The sequence below is a fragment of the Amphiura filiformis genome, chromosome 9, assembly GCF_039555335.1.
Source record: "Amphiura filiformis chromosome 9, Afil_fr2py, whole genome shotgun sequence".
NCBI classification, from domain to species: domain Eukaryota; kingdom Metazoa; phylum Echinodermata; class Ophiuroidea; order Amphilepidida; family Amphiuridae; genus Amphiura; species Amphiura filiformis.
The window spans coordinates 16,557,959-16,575,711 of record NC_092636.1 but is presented as its reverse complement, the minus strand read 5'-3'; the positions used below and the strand labels follow the sequence as shown (position 1 = coordinate 16,575,711).

At 36.9% G+C, this 17,753-nt stretch overlaps 2 protein-coding genes across 2 annotated transcripts; both read right to left on the bottom strand.

The window, feature by feature from the left end:
* Window positions 1–1,247: 1,247 nt before the first annotated feature.
* On the bottom strand, window positions 1,248–5,715 carry LOC140160694 (TLC domain-containing protein 2-like). Its single transcript, XM_072183981.1, has 4 exons — window positions 4,809–5,715; window positions 3,734–3,816; window positions 2,663–2,745; window positions 1,248–1,669 (listed from the first exon to the last, which is right to left on the bottom strand). Exons 1-4 carry the CDS (start codon window positions 5,003–5,005, stop codon window positions 1,256–1,258), a joined length of 777 nt encoding a protein of 258 aa, XP_072040082.1. The 5' UTR covers window positions 5,006–5,715; the 3' UTR covers window positions 1,248–1,255.
* A 2,351-nt stretch (window positions 5,716–8,066) lies between these two features.
* LOC140160692 (TLC domain-containing protein 2-like) lies at window positions 8,067–16,325 on the bottom strand. Its single transcript, XM_072183980.1, has 4 exons — window positions 15,844–16,325; window positions 13,167–13,249; window positions 9,781–9,863; window positions 8,067–9,235 (listed from the first exon to the last, which is right to left on the bottom strand). Exons 1-4 carry the CDS (start codon window positions 16,035–16,037, stop codon window positions 8,813–8,815), a joined length of 783 nt encoding a protein of 260 aa, XP_072040081.1. The 5' UTR covers window positions 16,038–16,325; the 3' UTR covers window positions 8,067–8,812.
* Between the last annotated feature and the right edge of the window lie 1,428 nt (window positions 16,326–17,753).

Below are 17,753 nucleotides of genomic sequence, written 5' to 3'. Positions count from 1 at the left end.
TAAAAATAAAAATACATGAATATTTAAATATACTTCACACAATTTATAGGCCTAGATCATAGGCCCTGTACATGACATGTTTCATAATAAAGACCTAATTAATCTAAAATAGTATATGGGTGTGACTTGCGCGAGTTCCACATAAATACTCTGATCCAAATGTTAAAGCCTCTATAATTTGACAAAATATAATTTCGTTATCAAACAAATGCTTTTAGCTGAGGTTACAATGTTTGCATACTAATAATCATCAATAATGTCAAAAGTCAGACAATATAAATAAACACATAATAAATTGTGGAAAGTGAGAAAGAGAGTGAGAGTATTATTTCCCAAACGAAAATAATACCACGCGAAAATATAATAATCCCTATTAATATTATACGCAACTCGCCATCTCAAATAATTAATTAAATCCAAGATCCAAAATATTATTCGGGGAAAACCCGAGTAACGCAATTAGCGCATGTACATGTGCTACCTAGTAATGCGCTGTGCGGTACGTATGTACCTTTGACCTCATTGATATGCACAATCTTGCACGTCAGCCATCTAGCAATAATGGAACCCAAATAAATTTAATTACAAAATAATCTAAGATAGACGAACTAAATCAGCCATTTCTCTCTTTCCGCTTTACCTAGAAAATCCTGTTATATACCAACATGAGCAGCAGAGAATACCATATTGTTTAGAAACTATGATTTTGAAATACGAACACGATAAAGCATGATTTTGGGGGTGAATTTGTGGCCAAAACGACAAGAAATGTGCAGAGATGCTATGCTTTCCGTATACACGCACACGGAAAATAAAACAACAAAGCATCACCCGAATTGCTCACACAAAACTTGCTCACACAAAACTTGCTCAAAATACATTCTAAAATTAATTTCACGACTCCCAAATCACCTCTACGTGTTCTATACATAATAATCTAAGTTGAGTTGGAATGATTTACTTCCTAGTATTATTTATAATAATCAAAATAATGAAAGAATAACGAAAGAACAAGAGAAATATAATTACCTAAAACGATCATCACCGGAGTGGGGAAATTTCCACTCCGGCGAGACCGCATGGTAAGCAGCCAATCAGCGAGGCTTATTACCAGTTAATTGATTGATTGATAATGACGTAATGCAAAACGAAAATTCGCCTTTAAAAAGGCGCACTTCGTGATTTGGATAATAAAATTAAAAGGATACTAAATAATAATATTTAATATTTCGAATCCCGTCACACATGGAAACTCTTATCTTGACTTTCCGTTATTAATGTTATTATTAACCAGTATATCAGTATCATCTTTGCGATTTGTTGAAAAGAAATCACTTTTAATCAATCTATAGAATAAAACCAAATTAATGACAAGTAAAATAGACACACATAGTAAAAATCCATTGCAAAGCAATGGGGTAATCCGGCCACAATCTTCCCATACGAACGGAAACAGCGTAGTAAAAATAGCCAAACGAAACGCGATGTAAGTGAAAATGTTGAAAACGTTGTTCATTTTGTAAATGCCTGAAGATTTGGAAAAACTGTACATCAGCAGGAGTTGTCGTCCGTGTAAGAATACACTGTTGAATTCAATCAAGGAACAGATGATACCATAGCCAAGCAGACGCTGGTGATAGAAAAACATGTGTAGTCCAGTACTAATAAGCTGTGGAGAGAAATGAAGAAAATGTGGACATGGTGATGAACGCTGCTGATATACCGTAAAATTCCGTCTACAAGCATATATATGCCTCTAAACGAGTTTTTTTTGACACAAGAGACAAGAGGCAGACACTCTCAACAAAAACGTTATTTGGAGTTTGAACAACTATATTACTGATAAAGGCGGCTGAGCCGGCTGTACAAACATGTATATTTATAAGACCAATCTATTGCAATGTTTTTGAGAAGGGTATTGGCCTTTCATATCTTTCGTTAAAAAAAACCCTCGTTTAGAGGCATATATGCTTCTAGACGGAATTATACGGTATGGAATTAAGGTAAGGTTGTTTAATATACGAGGGTTGGTTTATGTAATGAAAGTTGACCTTTGACTCCATATCAATTGATCGTCGGCTTTTCATCCCAGCTACATATACTTTAAGTATACATATCATTAGATTTATAAAGTTTACTTCCAGGACTGTTACTATATCGAAAATATCAATTTTTAATCATTTGCCATAAAATGTGTATTATATCGCGAATTTCAAAAAATCAAAATCAATTGATATCAGAATGACATTCTTCGTATTCAGAATGCAATTTGATATGTCTGATGTGCTCTCATGTCCCACAACAAATACTGCCCAAACACTCATGCCAGAGCCCTTATGTAAAAGAGTGAAAAACTCACTCTCACTCTTTTTCGAGTAATGTCCCTTCCTTGTAAGAGTGATTTCACTCATTTGGGAGTGGCTTTAGTGATATTAACTCTTCCCGCTCTTTTGGAGAGTGAGTTTTCACTCATTTACATTAAGAGAGTAGACAACAAAGTAACCAAAAACGTCACCAATTTTTTTAAATACCACATATCAGTTTTTGGCTCACCTTTAGGAAATTAGTTTTTAATAAACATGATAACGGTATCAACCACCAAATTAATCAATCAATCAATCAAATCAGATCAGATCAAATCAAATCAAATCAATCAACTTACGGTTAGATGATGTAATAGAATAGGCCATGTAGAGGTCACGCCTTGATGCTGCAACAAGTCTCTGGTATCATAAATCAAGTAACCTAGGATTAAAAAAATATTATTTCACAATGTGACTTGGAAAGGGACCGTTCACAAACACTTGTTAGGGGGGCATGATGAAAAAAATTTCATCGCAAAAAATTTGTTCGGGGCCCCCTTTTCAGATCTCAAAAATTTCAGCCCCCCTCCCCCCTTGGGAGGGTCAAAACTTTGAAGGGCCCCACATTTTGCATCACCCATCCCCCCCCCACTAACAAGTATTTGTGAACGGTCCCTAACTTTGAATTTTCCTTCTTTCTTTTCTCTTTACTTATATTTGGAAACATCGGTTTAAAGGTTTGGAATTTCAATTTGATTTAAACCATTTATTTGAAGCATGTACTCCATTGTATTATTATATAATCATACTGACAAGATGTGGCTATTTTTACTCATTTGGTATTCAATTCAAGTGATAATTCGTGTTAAACTCCACGGTGATTAAACTCATTTTACCCGAAGAAAACTGCATTATTTATAAATACTATAAGGGACCGTTCACAAACACTTGTAAGGGGGGGGGGCCTGATGCAAAAAAAAATTTTGACATGAAAATTATGTGTCAACCCCATGGAAAAGCATATAAACTCAATTTTTCCAGGAAAATTTGTGGTCATTTTGTTCAGGGCCCCCTTAAGAGGGTCAAAAATTTTCAGGCCCCCCTTTTGCATCAGGCCCCCCAACAAGTGTTTGTGAACGGTCCCTAAGTTCGATTAGGTTCTAGCACTAAGATCCACAACATGCTCATCTATCAAGGCACAGTTCTTTATACCCCCAATACATTTGCACATTCATTGAATGACCTTTGAAAATTTGGGTACAAAAACTCATACTCAGAAAGTTGAGGTCAAATTTTGCAATATATGATTGTTTAATTGAGGTTATTGAACTATGCCATTGGGATGATGTCATTGTGGTCCATAGTGTAGACTTCACAGAAGAACAGAGGATTACATGTAGGAGCATACTTGCATACATGAACTAACATACCTATTGTGACAGCGATATTAAATTCACCTAAACTTGTATAGGTTTCAACCCGGTCCTGCAAGTATTGCGGTGTGGTATATAGGCTGAAAATAAAATCATGCAAAATAGTTAATTGACTGCTTCGACCAACGTTGAAATCACGTTGAAATTTCGACGTCGAAATCAATCCGTCGAAATTAGGTTGAAATCACGTTGTACATGTATTTGCAAATGGACTTCAACCTGGCTTCAACCTCCTTGGTTGAAATTAGGTTGAAATCAGGTTTTGTTGTTGTCTAAATCAATATAATTATTGAAAATAACACTAGCTTTGATGTTTTGCAAAAGTTCATTCCACAAATCATATCCTTTGAAAACTTGCTTGATTTTGTATTGTTAAGAGTAGACGCGGTATTGTTGGTAGCAGCCAAAATATCGATTTTCATTATCAAATCAACATATTACATATAGTTTGAAAACTTGCTGGATTTATTGTTGTTAATGAGTTATGTACGTTTTACAAAAGTGTTGTTGTTACAACCCTCTTTACAACATAACTCAAAAACCACATGACCTACAAAAGTATATCTGTGATACATGTATTTGAATTTTTCTACACACTCGCTATGAAATGATCAATTAAATGCAATCAAAGTTCACTACCATCGCAGGATGCTGTGAACTACCAAATCGCAAGTTTAAAATAGTTGCTAACCTTAAGGGGTACTACACCCCTGCCCAATTTTGTGCCTATTTTTGCATTTTTCTCAAAAATTATAGCGCATTGGTGACAAGTAAGATATGTTTATTATAGGGGCAAGGACTACAATTACTGCACTGGAAATTTTATTTCAGCACAGACAACAGTTGTGGAGTTACAGTCAAAAATGAGGGAAAACCAATATTTGATCAATAAATCAATAACTACTTGTCTTGAGCCACTGAAATTCCAGTGTTGTAATTGGATTCCTTGCCCCTATAATATACTAACTTTTGTTACCACTGTGTTATTATTTTTGAGAAAATGCAAAAATAGTCACACATTTATCACAGGGGTGTAGTACCCCCTTAAGGACAGACAAAATAGTATACTTACCAAAATGCACCAACGATTGATACAACAGTAGCATGTACTAAAGAACCAACCACATTCCTCCACTTATATCTTGTCAATCCCGCATATTTACCAGGCACTGGAATGATGATCAAATTGTTGCTGTTCAAAGATTTATTCAATATCCAGAATCCAAGACAAGACACCAATGTTGTAAGCAAGCTTGATGGAGTGAACATGATTGTGGTTTCAGATTCTTGAAAATGACACTATATATAACATGTAGTTTATACGTGTACATAGGCACAGCGGGGATTTGATTCAACATTTATTCACAAATTGGCATTATTGTTGTTGATACCGTTTATTCAAATAACGCAATGGAGTAAACAATCCCGAGTGGAATATACTTTCTAAAAGAAATTTAACCATGCATCGAGAATTTTACATTAAAGTATCGATTGTGTATTCGTGCATGATAAAAATTAACATAATGCGACCTAGGCTGAGCAAATAGACCCTAAATACGAGAGTGGAATACATTGTGCACTGTACACATGAACATTTTAAATATAGGGTTCAAAAGCAATACCCCCTACAATTACAAAACATCTCTTTGCATAACTTGACATACATTTGGTTGATTTTAAAAATTCAAAAAGCTGTGAATAGAAGAATCATTTTTAGTTGTCCCATTTCCAAAAACAATATTTCTATGCATCTCTTTGCATAACTTGACCCGGGAACTTGACATACATTTTGTTGATTTTAAAAATTCAAAAAGCTGTGAATAGAAGAATCATTTTTAGTTGTCCCATTTGCAAAAACAATATTTCTTTGGTCAAAATTAATGATTGGGCTATTCCAGAAAATAGATGCACACCCCCTATAGAGGAGTTCGGATATCCGGACTTTTTGTCCACTCGTGACTGTTGGAAATCCAGACTTTTAAAGTAAAAAAAAAAAAAAAAATCCGGCAGAAAAATAGTTTAAAATCAGAAATCCTCAATTTGAGAGCTCATTTTCAACATTTCCGTGATTTTTCCCTTCATTTGATTGGATTTCCAAGCTTTTTCCAGTAACATTGGCAACTGGAAATCCAGTCGTTTTCAGAAAGCAGACTTGGAAATCCGGACACTTCTTTGATTGAAAATTTACTCCTCTATAGGGGGTGTGCACCTATTTTCTGGAAAAGCCCATTACATTTTCCAGAAATTATGCTTTTCAACATCACATACATTTAATGTACAAAACGTTCTCGATATCAGTGTTATGATTGATTTAAGGGGGTACTACACCCATGTGGTAAATTTGTGACTGTTTTTGCATTTTTCACAAAAAATAATTACACACTGGTAACAAAAGTTATGTATATTATTGGGGCAAGGAATCCAATTACTACACTGAAATTTCAGTGACTCAAGACAAGCGGTTCAGTATATATATGATAGGAAACGAGGTACATCCTAGCGGTACCTTATTTCTGATCATAAATAACAAACTGCTTGTCTTGGGTCACTGAAATTCCAGTGTAGTAATTGGATTTCTTGCCCCTATAATATACATAACTTTTGTTACCACTGTGTTATTAGTTTGTGAGAAAAATGCAAAAATATACACACATTTATTGAGGGGTGTAGTACCCCCTTAATTGGTTTCTTTGCCTTTACCTTTCTGTCTCTGATCCCTAAATTACCCAGCAAACACAAAACGTTTTACATCGGGTTATATAAAGAGTATGAAAACGTTTTAATAACATTCAAAAAACATTTTTGAAAACTTGATGCAAAACATTTTAAACAGAACGTTTAAAAGTGTTGTCAAAATATTCTGCAAAAATGTTTGCCCAAAATATTTGACAATAACGTTTTAAAAACGTTTTCATGACCTTTATATAACCCGACATTTAAATGTTATCAAAGCGTTTTGAATACTAGTAAACGTTTTAAGAACATTTTTGTGCTTGCTGGGTACCCATGCAACCATTATCCAACATGACTCGTTGAAATAAATATTGACATGAATGAGGTTTTCTTTGAAGTTTTTAATCAGCAGTTGTAAAATGATAAAATCACTGGGGAGGGAAAACGATGTTTCCACGCATACATTTGAGCAAAAAAATTTACCTGTAAATGGGTAGGATCTTGCAGTTGATCTAGTGTGAATGCTTTCTTGGATAAAGGCATCACAAACATAAGGCCGTGTAAAATTAATATTTTGGTTCTCGTCCCCTCCCTCCTCAATTTCTGGGATTTGTCAGATTGTTTTTTTTTTTAGATTTTCAATTTTTTAGACTTTGGAATGATTTATGAAATCTTCATACATATAAATAAGTTTATTAGAGAACAAGCATCACTTCCAAGTCTTTTTGTGGTACTCTAGGGGTTTATCCTCAGAATCTCACATTTGAAAAAAAAAAGGGCCTCATCGTTTCCTCGAGCACTGTTGGAGAAGACCGAAAACTACTGACAATGCTAATTTTACATTGAAAAAAAAAAAAAAAACACCTCCCTCCCTCATCAATTCATGAAAATCCTCTGGACGAGAACCAAAACATTAATTTTATACGGCCTTTATGTGTCCACACAAGAGTTTTAAAGAGGCTGGGATGCGTACATCCAACCTGTTAAAGGCCCATTCAGTGATTTGCTCATCCGGACGATCGTAAAAATCATCAAAATTCAGATTTTGGTACCTTTGTAATTGGCATAGATGTGCTAACATAGCCTGCTAGTGGTTCGGTCGAAAGCCGTGTATTTTAGACAAAATAAAGCATTTGCATGATTCTGGACTTTTGATACTGACAGTACAAAAAGTCCGACTCGAGATCGAAAGAAGCTCACTCTCCACGTACCAACACGCGTTGCGTATTGTTTCTACTACTTATTACATCAGTAGCTACTATTTTAAACAAAATACACAATTTTAACTGTTTTTCATATTTGAATTGACCGTTAGTTTGCCTCGGTGACCTTTAATTGCTTATTTTGTTTTCTACTACAAAATTGTAGCTTAAAAGCGTCTGTTTTAAATCAATTTAGACTCTACTTCCCCGTGTTAGAAACACTGGACTAGGAAGTTTTTCCAGTCGATTGGTGGCGCACTGTACGAAAATCTCGATTTTCTCAGAGTTGAAGTAGAAAACCTTTCTAAAACTTCTGTTTTTTGACTAATTTGTCGATGTATTCAGGGAAAAGTGGTTTAATGAAATTCTGTAGACTTATTCTTTATTTCTAAGCAACTCTGACAAATTTCCATTTTTTTAATGTTCCTGTGAAATCACTGAAAGGGCCTTTAATTCAAGCAAGGCTCTGATGGCCTTTTCTTCTTTGACTTGCACGCCTATATCCAAGAGAACAGTTGCTTTAGATCGTTTCAACTGTTTCAGAGTACCATTTCAAGTAAATGCCATCTCTTCTTGCCAAAAAAGAACTAATCATCACACAAATTTTATTTCTCCTACTCGCGCAAAAATTTTAGTGTGCAGAAAGTGCTCGGAGCGAATTACAATTGTGATCGTAAGTGTAAAGGAGGCGCGCGGAGAGCGCAAACATTTTGTATTATACATCAATCCGAGAAGCGTTTACTGTAGTTGGCCCTCTATTGACGGAACCACAGATGTATCAGTGCGAGAGATTTAATTTGTTCAATCAATTCATGATCGTGTATTAAAATTTTAAAATCACACTGTTTTGTACAATTCTGTGTAGCACACTAACAAGTAATTGATGGAACCCCCTACCTTGGGACACCGCAGTTTTACGTCGGGGACACCGCAGTAATGGACAAGTCGGATTGGTTTATAACTAAATATTGTGTGAACATTTTGATCATAAGTTAAAAGAAGCGCGCAAAAAATTTAAGTCACCAGCCCTTAATTCTATAACCCCTATTTTTGGTGTAAGACTGTAAACAAATATATGACCCTCACCCTATTTTCGCTCTAAAAATTCTATGACCCCCCCCCCTCCCTCATTGCCCTTATGAACTCTTACCCTCCCGCTTCAACTGGTCAAAAGTTGAATTTGATCGGGTTTTTTTATCGCCTACTCAGACTTCGTGCTATTTGCATTGTTATTAATTATTACATCATCCTCATCTACATTTGTATCTTTTCTTCTAGATAAGAAGTCACTTCGTAGTACACGACAGAGCAAGACAACACTTATACCAAATAGAATAAGGGAAAATAAATTGATTCCACAGCACCATAGCGACGAAGTTGCATTACAATCTTCATGTAGCAAAAACATAAGAACCGTAAAGCTGCCCAATCGACAAGTCAGAAACGAGCAAATGTTCACAGCGTTGTTAACTTTAAACAATAGAGAATTTTTTGGTGTTCCGTACATTAGCAGCAACATGCGTCCATGAAGAAATATACTGTTGATTTCAGCAAAACAAGCAAGAATCAGATATCCCTGGAAATAGTGATGATAGAGAAAGTATCCTACGCCGATATAGGTGAGCTGAAATGGATAAATCAGTGTAAAATGTTACTATTTTATATAAAGAGCATAAGAACATCCATAAAAACACTAAAATTAGATGATGATGATGATCGTGATTGATCGTGATTGTTGAAAGTACAGACTTTTGAAGTGTTCAAATGCGAAACAATCCAGCAGAAAACTAAACATGCTAAGGGATGAAATTAAAACTCGACCGGCGGTTGACCGATGGCTCCGTCCGGTTCCGTCCGATTGCCATTGTTTAGAACAATAGCAACCGGACGGAACCTGCGAGTTTTGATTTCACCCTTAATTCAAAATCAGAAATCCTCATTTCCGTGATTTTTCATTTATTTTTAAAATTGCATTTCCAAGCTTTTTCCAGTAACATTGGCACCTGGAATTCCTGTCGTTTTCAAAAAGCAACTTGGAAATCCAGACATTTCTTTATTGAAAAGTCATTCCTCTATAAAGGGCGTGCACTTATTTTCTGGAAGAGCACAATCCAAATCTGGCTGAAGGCTACTTTTATCGATTACGGTAGTTGCCATCATTTTACCTACCAATATATGATGTACCAACACAGGCCAGGTGGCAGAGAACCCTTGGTATTTCAGTAAATCAACTGTATCGTAAATTGTATAACCTGGCAATGTGTGAAAAAGAACATTAATGTATACATTACATAATAATCATAACTGTCTTCAATATTAACCAAAAACATTGCAGGTGGAATAATTTACAACGTACTCTCGACCCTAGAGTATTCGAGATCTTAGGACAATCCTCATTTGGTATTCGCCTTGACTGACAGCCTTCACTTGCACGAAAGTGATAAAGGCATATTATAATTCCTCCAATGACAAGTCATACAGGCTTTTGGCTTCCAAGTCTCAGAGCATACAAATACATGGTGTGTCTAAAACACCTGTACTGTCGATAATTGTCATTGTTGTCTGTGTATAATTTAAAACCCGAACCAACCAGGACTAAATAGGTTTATGTAATAAAACAGCTTTCATATACGAGGGGCAGTCAGTATGTTTTAAGAGTTGACTCGTGACGTCATTTGTGGATCGTTTTCATGGCATTTCTCAATGATTACATAAACACTGTACCTTTGTCTTTCAAACAACACATGTAAAAATTATATCACACACAAGATTACGTAACAGCATTAGCATAAAATCAATTGTCTAGAGTCACCTGGTGAAATTGAGTCGTTTTTGTTAAGGGAAATAAGAGGCTGAAATGAGGTATTGTTGTATTTACTATATTTTCTTGGGAATTAAAGAATGGAGAATGCTGCTTTTTGGAACAGTATTAAAACACAAACTACCCGTTCATTCAACCATGTTTGTTGGGCTGTAAAGGTTTTAGTTTATTTAAAATGCGTGGTCAAATATGTCTTATTTTTGACAAAAACAAGGCTTTTCTTTCTTTAAAAATCTTGATATTGCCAAAAATAGCAAACGTGGAAATTTAAATTTTTTTGCCAGTTCTGTTGACTAATCTCCAAACATTTAAACGTGAGACTCCCTAGAAAATATTTGAATCCGTGATTAAAATATAACTGTTATTCTAGCATTGTTACATTTATACAAAAAGTAGTGGTACAAAGAGAGAGGCCATCGTTTGAATGAGAAATTTATTTTAAAACTTTTCTGTTCATTTCAGGTTGAGATCATCCATAAAAATTCATATGAATATTTAAATCACAATTTTCATAGCATTTTGTAATATTTTAGGCCCTATTTACATGGAATTTTGCAATTTTCGTGCATTTCCACCATGTTGCATCGGTCATCCCACCTACGCATGCGCAGATTGTTGTTTGATTAGCACCAGTTATCATCGCACTGAGTACCAGCTCTCACACGTGACCAGTCATTAAAATTTAGTCTGTTTCATTTTGGAGATAATTGATGTCATTTGTAATAACTGCTTTTTCATTTTCGCCATTTTTGCAGAATAATTTCGCTTCCATTCGAGCCCTAAATTTGTTGAAGTTTCCAGACGTCCCATTTCCACCAATGACAACTCTCATATTTTACCAAATGCAAACTGAGGACCTAGTGTTTATTCTTGCCCAAAACTAGCTATATGCACCTTGTACTTTTGCCGTTCTCGGACATTGTAAACACGTGTTTTTTCTGTAATTTAAAAGGCCCGCCTTTTTGCGTGATATGGCAGTGTCCATAGACTATTGATTTTATGCTAATGCTGTTACGTAATTATGTGTATGATATAATTTTTACATGTGTTGTTTGAAAGACAAAGGTACAGTGTTTATGTAATCATTGAGAAATGCCATGAAAACAATCCACAAATGACGTCACGAGTCAACTCTTAAAACATACTGACTGCCCCGTACTTGAACATCGGCAGCTCCATTCTTGAATAATACATATTTTGCGAAAAAAAAATCATTTCGAGTCCGTTCCACTGCTATAATTATATGGTTTTAAATAAAAAGAAGGGAAGTGCATTAGTCAATGCTGTTTTTTAAAAAGACCACTGCATGGGCTGCAAGTCGCTATGAATTGCAATTTCATGATTATGTAACATTTTAAGGGAGTCTCCTGCAATCACAACATTATGCTTATATGTAAGAAAAATAATTATCAAGAACGAATCACGTGGTTTTATTTAAAAGAAACTCATAGTGACCATAAAAACGAATAAAAACATCCGTCTCTCAACACGCGATATTCAAAATTCCCGAGCGCCGAAATTGTCAAGTGCAATGACGTCCCAGTAATACAAATTGTATGAAGGCTGACGACAATTGAGCACAAATAACCATTACGTCATTGCACTTAGACAATTTCGGCGCGGGAATTTTGATTGTCTGTTTTTATTCGTTTTTATGGTTAATAAATATGAGTTTTTTTTTAAATAAAACCACGTGATTCGTGCTTGATAATTACTTTTCTAACATATAAGGCATAATGTTATGAATGCCGGAGACTCCCTTTAAGGCGGTTGCCCCAGATTAAAATAATGAATAAGTCATGCACATTCTACATGGAATGAATTGAAAAGAAGTGTGATAAAATTATCTGAAAATCCTTGCAACTCAAGAAACTGAACAATATCTTTATCAAAGATAAAGACAAATTCCAATCCATTGCATACAATCCAGCAACTACAACTAATGCAGCCCGTAGCCTAGGTTTCTTTTGATAGGTGCGTTTTCTTTTTTTGCAAGGTAGGCTATGTTTTATTAAGGGAGTGTATTGTATATGGAATAACGCCATCCACCAATACCTCCATGGAAGACAGCTGAGAAATGCAGCCCATATCTCCAAATTGCGTGCACGCACAAGCAGATTTGCTGAAAGCCCCATTCCCTACTACATTAATCTGTTGAATAAGCAGTAGTAGCTTGTGTGCTGGTGGCTTCCCAATGTGGCCTTTTGCATCTCTCTGCTGTTTTTCCATGCCAAGTTGCCTTTTTTTTCTTTTTTTGCTTTATAATTTTGTGTAATTGATTTCTTTCATAATATTTGTTTATTGTCTCTTGTATAATGCAATTCGGCCGTTTGGCCGCGATGTTGTGCAGGTTAATAAAATCATATCATATCATATCATATCATATCACCTGAGTAAAAAGAATATAAATAATAATTTCTTTAAAAAGTTAAATGAACTCTAATTTAATTATACAGATTGAAATGAGCAAAACGCTAAGCGTTATTTGCTTCTACTTGTACTACATATGTACCAAGTCTCATCAGTGATAGTCCTAACAATTAATTGCCCATCAAATTAACTTTGTAAAATGCCGGCAATTCAAAAGTTTTGCCTCACTTTCAAGTTTACGCTTTGCTAATTTTGGCCTGACTAGAGTCAGGGTTGGAGTTAGCCGAGCCAAAACGCCGTCAACGACAGAAAGGGTCAATTATATAGAATATTCTATATAGATTTGGTATAAAATCGAACTCACCCGCAAATATTCCTGTGATGACTTCGCCCAGTGTTGTGTATGTTGTCACTCTGTCTTTCAAATATTCAGGTGTTGCGTAAAAGCTGTTGGTGAAAGGGGACAAAATAGTTTGCATTATAAAATATTATTATATGTTAGCATTTATTCCGCTGTCGATAGAAGATGCCAGCTGCCATACAATACCCAAGGCATGCTCATAGGGCGGCGCCCATTGGACAATATTCCTATCAGCTCCCCCATTTCACCCCTGGGTAGAGAGAGGCAAGCGAGGTGAAGCGCCTTTAAACGGTGGCACCGCCGCGCCGGGGCTCGAACTCGCAACCATCCGACTTCAAGGTAGAGCCCGTACCGCTGCGCCACCGCGTGCCCTCATTGGTGTACATGTAGGCCTATGTTCCTCCGAAATTCGGCTGAGATGATTCGGAGCTGACAGCGTAACCATGGTAACGGTCAGGTCTTTTGGATCTGCGAACGGTCAGAATCAAGAGTCTTTCTTCTGGTTGAACTTACAAATCAGCTGGAAAAACCCCAGAACGGTGAGCAATTTAGGGGTCTTTTAGAGCTGAAATCAAAAACAGGGGTCTTTCAGCGCTCATCATGGCCGTCGGTTCCTCTAAAAATGGGATCAACTCAATAGTAGGCAATTTTGTGTACATTGGTTATATGCAGAATGAAGAAATAATGAGTACATGTGACCCTTCCTTTTGGCCTGCTGACATTCACTATGGATCACAATAGCCTCATCCCAATGGCAAAGTTCAATAACAATTGAACAAACAAGGTGCAAAATTTGACCTCCAGTTGCAGAGTATGAGTTTTTGTACCGAAATTGTCAAAGGTCATCCAATCAGTGAATGTGCAAATGTATATTGGGGTTAAAGAACTCTGCACTGATAGATGAGCATGTTGTTGTGGATCCTAGTGATTTCGATATTGAATGATATTGATAATTTATATAAACCTAAAAGAGTGTAGAAAAATTTTACCAAAACAATTTCTCTTAAAAACGCCACTGGTCAGGTCCCCCATAGGCCTACTGTGCAAACGTTGAGCAACGTTTGCACAGTATAGTGGGACCTATGCACTATACTGTGCAAACGTTGAGCAACGTTTGCACAGTATAGTGGGAACTATGGCCGATCCCTTACAATTATAAGGGCTTAAAAATAGTATATTATTTCCAAATGCTAGTATACGGGTCGACTATTGATTATCAACTATTTTATCTTGCAATGAAAAATGTCCATGGAAGGAATTATCGACGACCTCAAAAGGAATTTCTTTCGAGGTCGTCGCGCGCTAATTCCTTCCCTTTTTTTAATGAAAAGAATCATATTTTTTTATAGGCCTATACATGTATTATAATATTCAGGTATCCTTCATCTTTATCACCAACATACCTGAACTGAAGGGCTGTCTTCTTGAATATTATAATATAGGCCTATAAAAATATTATTATATCTTATCAATGAACGGTCCCTTAAAATAATGTTTGAAAACATCGCCCTCCACTACCTCCCTTAAAACAATGTTTGAAAATATCGCCCTCCACTAGGGCGATATTTTCAAACATTGTTTTAAGGGACCGTTCTAAAAACTTGTTAAGGGGGGCGGCGATGAAAAAGGGGGGCTGAAAAGTTTTGACTCTCCTAACGGGGGGCCTGAAAAAAATGACCACAAATTTTCCTGGGAAAATTGAGTTTAATGCTTTTCTATGGGGTTGACCCATAATTTTCAGGTCAAAAAGGGGGCCCTGAAATTTTTGAGGTCTGTGGCGGGGGCGAAATTTTTCGCGATGAATTTGTTTTGCATCAGCCCCCCCCCCCCCCAACAAGTGTTTGTGAACGGTCCCTAACCTATTGCTACATACTCAGCTACGGCGAATATAGCCTATGAGTATGAGCAGTAAATTGTAAATTGGACTAATAAAAATAAAAACATAAAATGGCGGCGGATCAAAAACACACTTTGCAAAAAATTGAGTAGGCCTATGTCCACCTATTGTGAACCTTTGTGGGCCAGTTTGAACACTTTAGCATGAAAAATGGTCCCTTGTTTCTTTTGTATACTTTTCTTTTTTACCATCTTTGATATCTTTTATGCACTTTTTTGTCGATTAGGGTGGTGGGGAAGGGTGCGAGGCAGTGGCATACCGTCATAGGGGCACTCGGGCACGTTCCCCCTCCCTCCCATCGATTGTAAAACTTAGAAAATCCCACTAGGAAAATTGCCAAACAGCTTGTGCTTTCCCCCAATCAGACTCGGTGCCTCCACCCCCCAATCATGGTCGGTCACCCCCACCCCCAATCCGATGACCCACCCACGCCACGCTACGCCACAGCACATAGGCTAACCACATCCCCTTTTTCGGGTGAGTTTGGCCCCATATACAGCCCCCCACCCGATAAAAATCCCACACCACTGCGGCACTGCCACTTTAATACTAGCTAATACTTAGCCTCTCCCCCCCTCTCTCTCTCCTCCTCCTCCTCCTCTCTCTCTCTCCTCCTCCTCTCTCTCCTCCTCCTCTCTCTCTCTCTCTCTCTCTAGTCTCTTCCTATATCAGCAATTTGTAGTCATTTTTGGCCATTAATTTTGATGATTGATTACATGTACCATAACATTAGGCATTATACGTTTAACCTAGCCTATGCAGCATAAATATATTAAAACTCACCAATAACAGCCCAAAACTGCCACAATAATAGCATGTACGAAAGAACCAACAACGTTGCTCCATTTGTATCTCGTCGGGCCTGCATATTTAGCAGGCACGGGGATGAAAGACGACTTGCCTTTCAGTATTTGGCTGAACTTCGTGAATGACAAATATGAAATCAGAATGGCACACACTCCAGTAGGATTAAACATAGTGCGTTTTCTACCTTTTCCACGCACACATACAGAAAACACGGCCCAAGCGTTACGGGATTATATGTAGGCCTAGGCCTACTATGGTATTTATACCGTATCACTATCAGGAAAGTCAGTCTTTCTCAACTTAGTCTGGTACTATTTAACCATAGACCCTGTCAAGTAGAGTTTGTGAAACGCAATGTCTAGTAATAGTCTCTGCATGATTCAAAGCGTATGTTTACACTAAAGTAGTTGACCCGATTCGCTATGTGAATCACGCTGCGCTTGACATTGGTTTCTGACCTCATCCCCGGGCTCACGATCCGGGTCAACTTAGGGACCGTTCATTATTTCCACCGGAGGGGGGCCGGGAGAATACATGGGGGGGTCAGATGGTTTTGGTCAGGCAAAAAAGGGGGGTCAGATGGTTTTTTAGTTATTGAAAGGGGGGTCAGATGGTTTTGCACCTCAAAAATCCTGGAGCTTCCCCCCCTGGACCCCCATCTGGAACATTGCCCCTGGACCCCTAACCATTAGATTTCCGCTTCTGAGTAGTGAACACACACAAACCACAGACACCCTAGCCCTAGGATGGGGGTGTGTGCATGTTTTCGCAACGCATTCATTATACACCAGCTTGATAGTTTGATAAATGAAGAAATTAAACTGATTTGATTTTTTTTAAATATTTTGGTAAAACGGGTTCCTTGGGCGTGGTATCACAAGGGCCGGCGGACCGAGCGGCGATGGCGGGCGAACGTTTTTGGCCAATGGAAGACCAGTGAGATCTACAAAGTTTAGATTGGGCAAATAACCAGGGTACAACACACTGATTTACATATATTTTAACTAGGGATTTACTTTAAAGAAGAATAATTGAGACTGCACACATCTATTTAACTTTCATGAACTCTATTCATAATCAAACCAACACAAACAATGTAATGATGGAAGAAATTGGGCTGCTGGCTTTATGACTCTCAAAAGTGATACCAAAAATCAATTATGTTTAGAAAGAGGCCAGGGACACATAAAAAATATACCTTGCAAAAATGTGCACTGTCAATAAAGGGGATGATACAAAAATCCTTGCGCAATCACAGTGGAAGATCATCAGGGACACATAAAAAATATACATAAAAATATATCTGTCAAAAATGTGCACCAATAATAAGGGATGATACCAAAATCCTTGCGCCAATCAGGGACACATAAAAATATGCATAAAAATATATCTGTCAAAAATGTGCACCTGTAATAAGGGATGATACCAAAAATCCTTGCGCAATCGAGGCAGAAGATCATCAGGGACACATAAAAAATATATCTGTCAAAAATGTGCACCGGCAATAAGGGATGATACCAAAAATCCTAGCGCAATCAAGGCGGAAGATCATCAGGGACACATAAAAAATATATCTGTCAAAAATGTGTACCGGCAATAAGGGATGATACCAAAAATCCTTGCGCAATCAGGGACACATATAAAATATAGTAAATAAATACACAATTGTATGATGAGTCAGCACAACAACACAATATTGGCAATACCAATAGTCATTCAGATGTGTAACAATATGTATGTAAGCAATCGCGAAAGGTGCACCTATTCATGATCATGATCATTTTAATATTCATATTGTCACTACTTCACTTTGTGTATGCAAATTTAGCACTGATCAGTTTATGTCACTTTTATTTCCCATGTATGCATTCTTCGCGATCGCGATA

Excerpts from the sequence above, each read along its gene's own strand:
- LOC140160694 (XM_072183981.1), bottom strand. The coding sequence starts at position 5,005 with ATGTTCACTCCATCAAGCTTGCTTACAACATTGGTGTCTTGTCTTGGA. Across the intron at positions 2,746-3,733 it reads TAATATCGCTGTCACAATAG|GTTACTTGATTTATGATACC; the intron begins GTATGTTAGTTC and ends TTTTAATCCTAG. Across the intron at positions 1,670-2,662 it reads TTCTATTACATCATCTAACC|CTTATTAGTACTGGACTACA; the intron begins GTAAGTTGATTG and ends TTCTCTCCACAG.
- LOC140160692 (XM_072183980.1), bottom strand. The coding sequence starts at position 16,037 with ATGTTTAATCCTACTGGAGTGTGTGCCATTCTGATTTCATATTTGTCA. Across the intron at positions 13,250-15,843 it reads GCAGTTTTGGGCTGTTATTG|CTTTTACGCAACACCTGAAT; the intron begins GTGAGTTTTAAT and ends TTTCACCAACAG. Across the intron at positions 9,236-9,780 it reads TGTTGGTACATCATATATTG|CTCACCTATATCGGCGTAGG; the intron begins GTAGGTAAAATG and ends TATCCATTTCAG.